This window comes from Capricornis sumatraensis, chromosome 2, assembly GCF_032405125.1.
Source record: "Capricornis sumatraensis isolate serow.1 chromosome 2, serow.2, whole genome shotgun sequence".
Taxonomy (NCBI): Eukaryota; Metazoa; Chordata; class Mammalia; order Artiodactyla; family Bovidae; genus Capricornis; species Capricornis sumatraensis.
This window is the reverse complement of record NC_091070.1, coordinates 122,042,583-122,053,305: the sequence shown is the minus strand read 5'-3', so window position 1 is coordinate 122,053,305 and position 10,723 is coordinate 122,042,583. Positions and strand designations below refer to the sequence as shown.

Below are 10,723 nucleotides of genomic sequence, written 5' to 3'. Positions count from 1 at the left end.
ATGAACTAAATTATAAGTTCTAGGAAGACAGTTTGTGTCTTGTTTTTTACTTCAAGTACCCTCAAGGTTTCAAGTATCGCAATTTTGAGACTAAATCTTCAGTCTGTGGGTTTCAGGCCACATGCCTCCTTTTTTTCATTTTGAATGGCTTCAGCCTGGACCAAATGGAGAGAAGGCCAAGGATTTTGAGTTTCCTTTCTTACTCCATTCTGAGCTAAACTCATTCCCCCAACACTCTACTTATTGGATAAACACTTCCCCTTTCCTGCCTGACCTTAACACTACTACCTATAAGATACAGTGAGGGATTGTGTCTGGGAGGAAAAATTTCCCTTGACCCACTTAGGGTCCCTGGCTGAGTCTGAAAATTAAACAAAGACAGATTAACAGGAAAAAAGCACACACAGATATTTAAGTTTCACATGATGCAGGAACATTCATAAGGAAATGAAGATTTGAAGAAACAAGCCTAAGCATTTTTATGCTAGATTTAATGAAGAGCAGGTGTTGTGTAGAAATATGAGAGGTTAATGAGTATGAGGTAAGCGTACTAAACTGGGGGAACAGCAAGGCCTGTTTGTTAGGATTCTTCTGTGTGTCCCTTTGTCTTCAGAGATAAGGGTGCTCTTTTTCTCTGGGAATAGGGACAGCACCTCTCACAGAAGAGTTTTATGACCTCTTTCAGGTGAGAAAGTCTGGGGAAGGTCATAGTGACCCTCCCACTTCTGTCATTTTCTCAAAATTTCTTCAGATTACTCAATATGCTGAGGTGCCATATTTTGGAGTAGTACGTCTTGAACCCCATCAGTGGCAATATACGCCACCCCTAAAATATGTCACATTAATATAAGGATTGTTTTAAACTAGGGGACTTCTCTGGTGACTCAGATGGTAAAGAATCCACATGCAGTGCAGGAGAGCTGGATTTGATACCTGGTTCGGGAATATCCCCTGGAGAAGGGAATGGCAACCCACTCCAGTAGAATTCTACTCCAGTAGAATCCACTCTAGAGAACTGCATGGACAGAGGAGCCTGGCACGGGCTACATCCAAGGGGTGACAAAGGCAGGCACGGCTGAGCAACTTTCACTTTCATTTTTCGCTTTTTAAACTAAAGGCACTTGAAAAACAGCTGATACAAGAAGGGCCCTCTGACAACCCCTTTTCTTCCTTAAAAAAGGAGATTAACGCCCCTGCCCCGTATGCTAGATGTCTTCCCTGTACAGGAGCGTGTTCCAAGACAGGGAATCCTGGAAAGCCGAGAGGAATCTGCTTAAACAAACCTTATTAAACTAACCCGTATCTTCCTAGTTACTTCTCTACCTAGTTAACTCCTGCAGTTAACTTCACATGTTAGCTACCTTTGTCCAAACCCTTTGGTCTTGTCACATCTCTAGACTTCATCGGGTTTTTTAATTGTTTTAAAAGTTATATATAAGCTCAGGGCCTACCTAGGTCTTCATGTTCCTTTTGAAGACTCTGTATATACATGGAAATACGAAATTACATTCTTTTTTCCCTTTGACTGGATTTATGTCAGTTTAATTCTCAGGCCCAGTCACAGAATCTAAGATGTAAAAGAAAGTTTTCCCTCTGCTATAAATTTATACAATTTCTGTCTTTCCAGTATAACATGTCCTTGTGGACTGTAGTAGGTTCAAGTAAAGTTACACACAGTATTTTAAAGCTATTCAAACAAGAACTTATTTTGCTTCATTAACCATCCTCATGAAACTTGAGCTATATATTGCAGGGATTTTAAGGGCTATAGATATTATTTTTAACATTTATTTGACTGTGTGGATCACAACAAACTGTGGAAAATTCTTCAAGAGATGGGAATACTAGACCACCTGACCTGCCTGCTGAGAAATCTGTATGGAGGACAAGAAGCAACAGTTAGAACTGGACATGGAACAGCAGACTGGTTCCAAATCGGGAATGGAGTATATCAAGGCTGTATATTGTCACCCTGCTGATTTAACTTACATGAAGAGTACATCATGCGAAATGCCAGGCTGGATGAAGCACAAGCTGGAATCAAGCTGCTGGGAGAAATATCAATAACCTCAGATACCCAGATGACACCACCCTTATGGCAGAAAGTGAAGCAGAACTAAAGAGCCTCTTGATGAAAGTGAAAGAGGAGAGTGAAAAGTTGGCTTAAAGCTCAACATTCAGAAAATGAAGATCATGGCATCTGGTCCCGTCACTTCATGGCAAATAGATGGGGAAACAATGGGAGACTTTATTTTTCTGGGCTCCAAAATCACTGCAGATGATGACTGCAGCCATGAGATTAAAGGACACTTGCTCCTTGGAAGAAAAGCTATGACCAGCCTAGACAGCATATTAAAAAGCAGAGACATTACTTTGCCAACAAAGGTCATTCTAGTCAAGGCAATGGTTTTTCCAGTAGTCATGTATGGATGTGAGAGTTGAATTGTGAAGAAAGCTGAGGACCGAAGAATTGATGCTTTTGAACTGTGGTGTTGGAGAAGACTCTTGAGAGTCCCTTGGACTGCAAGGAGATCCAACCAGTCCATCCTAAAGGAAATCAGTCCTGCATATTCATTGGAAGTACTGATGCTGAAGCTGAAGCTCCAAAACTTTGGCCACCTGATTCGAAGAACTGACTCATTTGAAAAGATCCTGACGCTGAGAAAGATTGAAGGTAGGAGGAGAAGGGGACAACAGAGGATGAGATGGTTGGATGGCATCACCAATGTGATGGACATGAGTTTGAGTAAACTCCAGGTGTTGATGATGGACAGAGAAGCCTGGAAGTCCACGGGGTCACAAAGAGTCAGACACAACTGAGAGACTGAACTGAACTGCAACTTAGAAAAAAAATTCAGGCCACAATTGTTAGCAGGACACTTAATACTTCTGGTCTGTGGGGAAAATTAGAACAGAATGCTCACAACTCAACCTACATATAGCCCGTCCGGAAAAAAAAAAAAATGTATTTTTTAAACATATCCTCTTCCTCAACATTCCTTTCATTTAATTTTTGTAACAACAGTGTACATATGTTATTTCATTTAATACAGCTGCACATGGATTGCTTTCTCAATCTGAATTTACTTGCAACAGGGAAAAGGAGAATTTATTTTGGAGATAATTTTGTTTAGGTAATGAGTGATTAGTCACTTCACAGGCAGATGAAGCATGCTGAAAGTTTGTAGATACTCTCTCTGAATCTGCCTAGGGCCCTGTTCTCTCTGATATCAAAAATCATCACTTCTGTCAGCCTGGGGAAGGAGAGACATGGACCCTAGGCCGAACAGTTTCTTTCAGGAGGCTGGGCTCTGCCCCGATAAGAGATAAAAGACCACATATTTCTCATTCATGAAGTTAAGGAGACCTCCCTGACTACATATATGCAGAAAGGCTCCTTGGAGGTCAAAAAGGGAGGGGGCATCACCTCATAGTAATTAATGTCAACGACCCATAAGCCTCTTCACTAGAATCCATCTTGGCTAAGAGATGCATGTGAGCACATGGAAAGATCCTGAGATATACCAAATACAGACTCAGAACCAGGCAAATCAAAATGATTGGCCAAAGGAAACCTGGAAGCAATGCCCCATAAAAGTGATTCAAACCACCACGAGAGTGCTACTCTCTCTCAGCCTGCCCATGTGTCTGTCTGCACATACTGGACTCTTTTTCCTCCTAACAAATACTGGTTTCACTATTTTCCATCTTTGTGCAAATTCTTTTCTGCAAAGCCAGAGAGCCAGGGCCTTGTCACTGACCTCTGGTTTAGTGGCTAGGATTTGGTGCTCTCACCACCACGACCCCAGCCTCAGCCTGGCCAGGAACCAAAGCCCTGCTTCAAGCTGCTGCAGGCCGAGAGCACTTGAGATCAAACCTTGGCTTGCAGTTGTTTCATCATGTTACACTTTGGTTGTGTCTTTCTTTCCTAGGAGCGTTTGAAGCAGTCAAATGGAGAAACTGTTCATTTTATAAACAATTATTGAGCTTGTGCTGCATACTGAATAACATGTTGGTTTACAAAGAAAAATAAGAACCACTGCCAGGCACTCAAAGCTGGGGGAGGGGATATATAAGATGCAAAAGATACATAAAATAATGTGATAGATTCTGTAAGAGTGGCTAAAGAGTCAGAAAAAAAGCATGTGTTTCTCTGCCCTGAAGCAGCAAATGGAAAGGAAGATATTACAGGGAAGGAAAAATAATTTTCCCTGCTCCCTTCTGAGTTCTCACTGAGACCTCTATAATAAAAGACAGATTAACAAGAGAAAAACAAATTTATTAATAGATATACCTCAGGTTTATGTGAGAGATACAGGGGGAAATGAATAACTCCCTCAAATGGTTTAGAGTATAGACTTAAATACCATCTTAATAGGAAAGAGTGGTCAGTTAGGCCTTTAAGGGAGAGTAAATGATATTTAGGAAAGATGAATGGTTTGTGATGTTTGTCTGAGTGTGGTGGTGACGTCCAGTTTCCTCCCCTGTGTTGAGCCAATCTTCCCTGATTGATAGAAATCCCATTTCCATGGGATTTCCACTGAGTTCCTTTCTGAGCATCTGTCTTAGGTAGGTAAAGGAGTTCAAAGAAAGTCTATCCCTACATTAGCTGTTTTTCAAAGTATTACAGCTCAAAATAATCAATACACCAATGCCACGTATTTTGAGGTAGCATGTCCAGAACTCTGTCATATTCTGAGGTGGCATATGCTACCATTCAAGATCTACTGTGAATTCCAGGGTGTTCATTTAGGCTTGTGATTTATGATAGCACCATCCAATGAGCAGAGTTGTTCAGTCACTCAGTTGTGTCCGACTCTTTGCAACCCCATGGACTGTAGCCAGCCAGGCCCCTCTGTCCATGGGATTCTCCAGACACGAATACTGGAATGGGTTGGCATTTCCTTCTCCAAATGAGCAGAGAGAGAACCTCAATTTTTATAGGGTGGAAGGAGGAGAATATATTTCCTCAGCCCCCACAAGAGTCACACCTTGGAGAGTTTAAACATTTTGATTTGGGGAGATTTTGAGTTTAAAATGACTAAAGAACAACCAGGAGAACCTCTGTGCCTGGAGCCTAGAAGTTTAGATAAAGATATAGATTTAAGATTCATTAACACACAGAAGATAGAATTAAAAGGGAGATGAAGAAAGGCAGATAAGTTGTTTATTCTTTTCTTGTTTTTTAGGTCTGTTATGACTTATTTCCCATCATTGACCAGGCTAATACAACATAACTTGCAAATATATTAGTTAAAATTATAATTTCTAATATTCTGGATATAAATTTTTTGCATCTTATTTAACATTGCTCCATTTAGCCATTAGCTTTTCTTTTTAGATATTAAAATAATAATAAACGTATCTCAGAAAAAAAGATAATTCTTTCTGAGGTAGAAACCACATCTCTTCCTATATTCTACAGAAGACCCTGCTAATGAATGTGCTATCAGTAGAAACCAAATCAATTTCATAAGGCAGTTTCTGATAATGACTCTCAATATGGAGCAGATGTCCTCTTGTGTGAAACCCAATTCAGCAAACTTTGCTAGCTCCATGTGGGGTCTCAATTTAGGCACTGAATTCTCGCTGAAAACAAGGGTCAGATGGAGAGGATCTGTAGAAACTGAGGTACAGAAACCCCTTCCGTCTTCTTTTTGTATGTATTGCTTCTTTCTGCAGAGTTTAGGATGACAGTGCGTTGGATTCACTGACCTACACGTTAGAAGCCTTGCAGTATAGAGACCAGTTTTCCTAGAATCTGATTTCTCCTGGGTGAGGTGAAATTCCATGCCTCATACACACAAAATAGAGACGAGACTCGGGAATTACTGCGCGCTGTCTCTTCCCCCTCCCCACGCATGCCAGGTGCAGCTGCCCTAGGGATCGCCGCCTGGGTCTGTCAGTCTAATTGTGGAAACCGTGTCTGCTGTTTTATGTAACCGTGGTTTCGAAGCCTAGGATCTCTCTGTCGAGGTTAGATCCGGGGCGGAGCTCTCTAACTCCTGTCTCTGAATTCCATCTGCCCTTCCTCTGGTTTCTCTCCCCATTCCTTTCTTCTTAGTCTAAATTTAATGTCTTCTGGGACCTCACAGTCGGAGCGAGACAGAGGCGAAAACAGCGGCAGGATCCGGAAACTTGGATCCGAATTCTCCCGGGAATTGTGGCAAATAGATCTTTGAAAAGAGTAGTCCGAGAGGAGAGGGGCAAGATAGGGGCAGAGGATTAAAGAATACAAAGTACTATGCATAAAATAAACTAAAAGGGCATATTCTACAGCACAGATAATGTAGCCAATATTTTATAATAACTAAATGCAATCTGATTTATAAAAATATTGAATCGTTGGTACACCTGAAACTAATATAAAATTGTAAATCAACTTCAAAAATAATAAAAATGAAAGGAGAGGATCCATTAGAGGGATCTGTGGAGGGTGGAGGAAGATAGGGAAACAGCAGAAATGAAGAACAGTCGAGTGGGCGGGGACAATTGGGACCGCTTCCCGCCCGCGCGCTTTCGGTTTTCAATCAGGTCCGCTGCTCTTGTATATCTGGGGGAAAAGCAGCCCTTTCTGTCTCAGACTTTCCGACCAGCTCAGTCATGTCTGGACGAGGAAAGGGCGGCAAAGGCTTAGGCAAAGGTGGCGCCAAGCGCCACCGCAAAGTCTTGAGAGATAACATCCAAGGCATCACTAAGCCTGCCATTCGGCGCCTTGCTCGGCGTGGGGGAGTCAAGCGCATTTCCGGCCTCATTTACGAGGAGACCCGAGGCGTGTTGAAGGTGTTTCTGGAGAATGTTATTCGGGACGCAGTCACCTACACGGAGCACGCCAAGCGCAAGACGGTCACTGCCATGGACGTGGTCTACGCGCTAAAGCGGCAGGGACGCACCCTGTACGGCTTCGGAGGTTGAGCTGCTGCCCCTGTGCTCTGTGTGACAATCTCAAAGGCCCTTTTTAGGGCCAACCACACGGTCATCTGAAGAGCTGGATACTTAAAAGTATGGGTAACTTTGTAGCTGGCTAGAGTGGGGTCAGGAGTAGCGAATCCTAGAAGTGTCAACAGCTCAGAAGACAAGGCATTTACCAAAACCTGCTCTTCACTTGCTTGCTTTTGGGCTCGCTATCAATTGTAGTCGTTGGACCAGGCTGTGGAAAGTAGTTTGTGTGGGCTTCACTTCACAGCTCTAGGGATCACACTGGGTGGTGGTAATTGCCATTACAATCTTCTCACCTGGGAAGGTGCAAGAGCACTAGCAAAGAAATCAATCCAGTAACCGACCATTCAAAAATGAAGCAAATAAGGGGTTGTTAGGTCAGAGGTGGGCTCATTGAGTTTTAAACACATTTGTAAATTATCTGACCAGTGTATGGAAGGTATTTTTGGTGTCCTGTGCTTTTTATGCTAAAGGCCCCTCACAATTAGCTGCTGAGAGTAGTGTGTGTGTGTACAACATTCAAGGAAGAATTTACTTAAAGATTTAAGAGATTTGTCTTTGGTGATAATATCACAAAGATAAAATGCAGAAACATACGAATTTTCAATAAAAGCTGAGCAGAGTATATAACTTTAATGTGAAAGCACATCTTCAAGAAACAGAAAATTCTGGTATGTGACTTTTCCATTAAGGCCTGTTGCAGCTTAGAGTAAGAGACTGTCAGAAACATACCATCAATACACAAAGCAGTTTAATTTTTAACAAGGCAAAAGCAAATTCTTATATATAGATAGAGATACATAGTCTTTCTCTATACACTACCACTGCTAAATTGCCCTAATTTGAATTGAAGTATTGGTCCACACCTCTTGTCCTTAAACCTAATTATAGTTTTGCAGGTATTATATTTTCAAGTAAAAGGTTTTTTTTCTTTAATGTTCCAGGCCTATAATTTTACAGCTAAATTTGGCCTGTCTGTAGCCCCCAAGAAACTCCTACAGAAGAAATTCTGTCAATTCCCAAAAGATATTGAGAATTGGTCTCCACGCTTGGCTGCTCTCATTAGCATCAAACACTTGGTCAACTGGTTTAAAACGAGGTGCTTAGCAATGGAGATGCCAGAAAGTCAAAGCATGGGAAACCTGCCCTAAAGAGGTTATTATCAGAATGAGTGAGTGAATATTCAGTCGCTCAGTCAGTGGTTTCCAACTCTTTGCAGCCCCCACGAACTAGGGGAGAAAAATAATACATAAAATACATACACACACAGCCCAAAAGCACATGGTGTCACATATTTGAGATGATGCAAAATGTAAATGATTATTATAGGAGTCCTAACAGCAGAGGTCACTGGCTGCTGGAAAATGATGAGGCTCGGCTGTAGAGGTGGGGCTTGTATCAGGCTGTTAAGGAGCAGAATGCCTGGCATCCTGATAAGATATACAGTAAAGGGGAGGGGGAGGATCAGGGAGGGAAACGCAAGAATAACATTTGTGAAGATGTCCAAGGACAAAAGGATTCAATGTTCAAGATGTTTCATCTTCCCTTCAAAATTAAAATCTCAACAGCAACTGATGACATTTCTGTTTCAAACATCTCTATGATTTTTTTTTCATTTTAAAGGTAATGCAGATTGAATATATCTGATCCTCGCTGAGATCCTCTGAAGGAGATTATCAAAAATTTGAAGAGAAATCAAAGAATAAAGGAAGGAGGGTGCAACATATCCATTATCTAAACTGCTGCTGCTGCTGCTAAGTCACTTCAGTGTGTCCAACTCTGTGCGACCCCATAGACGGCGGCCCACTAGGCTCACCCATCCCTGGGATTCTCCAGGCAAGAATACTGGAGTGGGTTGCCATTTCCTTCTCCAATCCATGAAAGTGAAAAGTGAAAGTGAAGTCGCTCAGTCGTGTCTGACTCTTAGCAACCCCATGGACTGCAGCTTACCAGGCTCCTCCATCCATGGGATTTCCCAAAGTGTGGTATCTAGTCTAGGAGCATCAGCTTACCTGGGAATTGCTAGAAATCCAAAATCTTAGACCCTGATTTTGCAAAACCCCAGACCTGTTGCCTGAGAAACTCTGGGAAGTGAGATCTAGCAATTCATATTTTAACAAACCCTCCAGTTGATTCTGAAACACATTAAAGTTTGAGAACAACTGGTTAAATAACAGTTTTTCTTTAAATCAAACAAAAATATTTAGAATCTGAGTATGTGTTGCCCTAATTTGTTTCAGTTCAGTTCAGTTCAGTCACTCAATCGTGTCTGACTCTTTGTGACCCCATGAATCGCAACACGCCAGGCCTCCCTGTCCATCACCAACTCCTGCTGTTCACTCAGATTCACGTCCATCAAGGCAGTGATGCCATCCAGCCATCTCATCCTCTGTCGTCCCCTTCTCCTCCTGCCCCCAATCCCTCCCAGCATCAAAGTCTTTTCCAATGAGTCAACTCTTCGCATGAGGTGGCCAAAGTACTGGAGTTTCAGCTTCAGCATCATTCCTTCCAAAGAAATCCCAGGGCTGATCTCCTTTAGAATGGACTGGTTGGATCTCCTTGCAGTCCAAGGGACTCTCAAGAGTCTTCTCCAACACCACAGTTCAAAAGCATCAATTCTTCTGCGCTCAGCCTTCTTCACAGTCCAACTCTCAGATCCATACATGACTATGTTAAATTTTGGGTTCTTTGATACCAAAAAAAAAAAAAAAAGAAAACTTTAGGTGAATGATTCCAATAAAAAATTTTTAGGACAAAATATTACAGGAGGAAAAGGTAGAGTTGCTTATTTGCTTAAAGCATTTGAGGCAAAAAAAAAATGTATGAATAAAAAATGTAGTCAGCTTGTTTTATTAAATATCATTGGTTTGTGTTTTAACAGTACTTAATTTTGTTATCAAGGGATATATATATTTTTTATTCTTAAACTTCTTTAAGATCTTACTGTTTAACCATAAATTATATGTCTTCTTTATAGTGATTTTAATAGTGATCCCTCTTCCCACCTGGTCTACTCCACTAAATACTATTAAAACAAGGCATGACTGAATCTTCTGTTAGCCATATCCAGCCTCTGAATTTTGTCAAATTACAGAGTATACATTATGCATAGTTTCATGTTAATAAATGGTTTTGTTTTTTGTCATTCTTAACCATCTGTAACAGTGAGGAATATAATGCTATTTCACCTCTAATTTGGTAACAAAATAATTTCCTTTCCATTTCTACCTCCTGAGTGGCTCAAGTACTCTTTAAGCTAGCCCTGGCTGTCAGCTTGTTCCTCCCATGGGTGATTCAGGACTTTCAGTACAATACATGCATACAAATGATTGTTTAGTCTGCATGTCTACTTCCATTACCATGATGATAGAGGCACTCAAGTGTCACTAGCTAATCAGACATCACACTGGACCAGTTCGAAGACTTACCTTACCTTTCCAGACTCCCAACTTCTTTGAATAGCAGCATTATCCTCCTGAAGGCTAGATGTGCCTGTCATCTTTCACAACATTCTTCCTCTGAAACATTCAACTCCAAACTTTATATTGTAGCTATTGATGCACGTTATTTCTCTATGTGAGCCCAAAGTATAGAATTATCATTAATACAGAACATTACCAGTACATATAAATATGTATGGATATATAGAAAACTATCGGGAAGAATGTTCACAGAAATTTGAGTGATTTATAGGTGTTGGTTTTTGTTATAATCATTGAACGTTTTGAATTGTTCCAATATCTTAAATAAGCATGTACAATTCCAGCCCCCACCCCTACCCAGA

At 41.2% G+C, this 10,723-nt stretch overlaps 1 protein-coding gene across 1 annotated transcript; it reads left to right on the top strand.

The window, feature by feature from the left end:
- Positions 1-6,603: 6,603 nt before the first annotated feature.
- Positions 6,604-6,915, top strand: H4C14 (H4 clustered histone 14). Its single transcript, XM_068965718.1, has one exon. It carries the CDS (start codon positions 6,604-6,606, stop codon positions 6,913-6,915), a length of 312 nt encoding a protein of 103 aa, XP_068821819.1.
- The last annotated feature ends 3,808 nt before the right edge of the window (positions 6,916-10,723 follow it).

Bases quoted from the DNA above. Each gene is read 5' to 3' on its own strand.
- H4C14 (XM_068965718.1), top strand. From the start codon at position 6,604: ATGTCTGGACGAGGAAAGGGCGGCAAAGGCTTAGGCAAAGGTGGCGCC.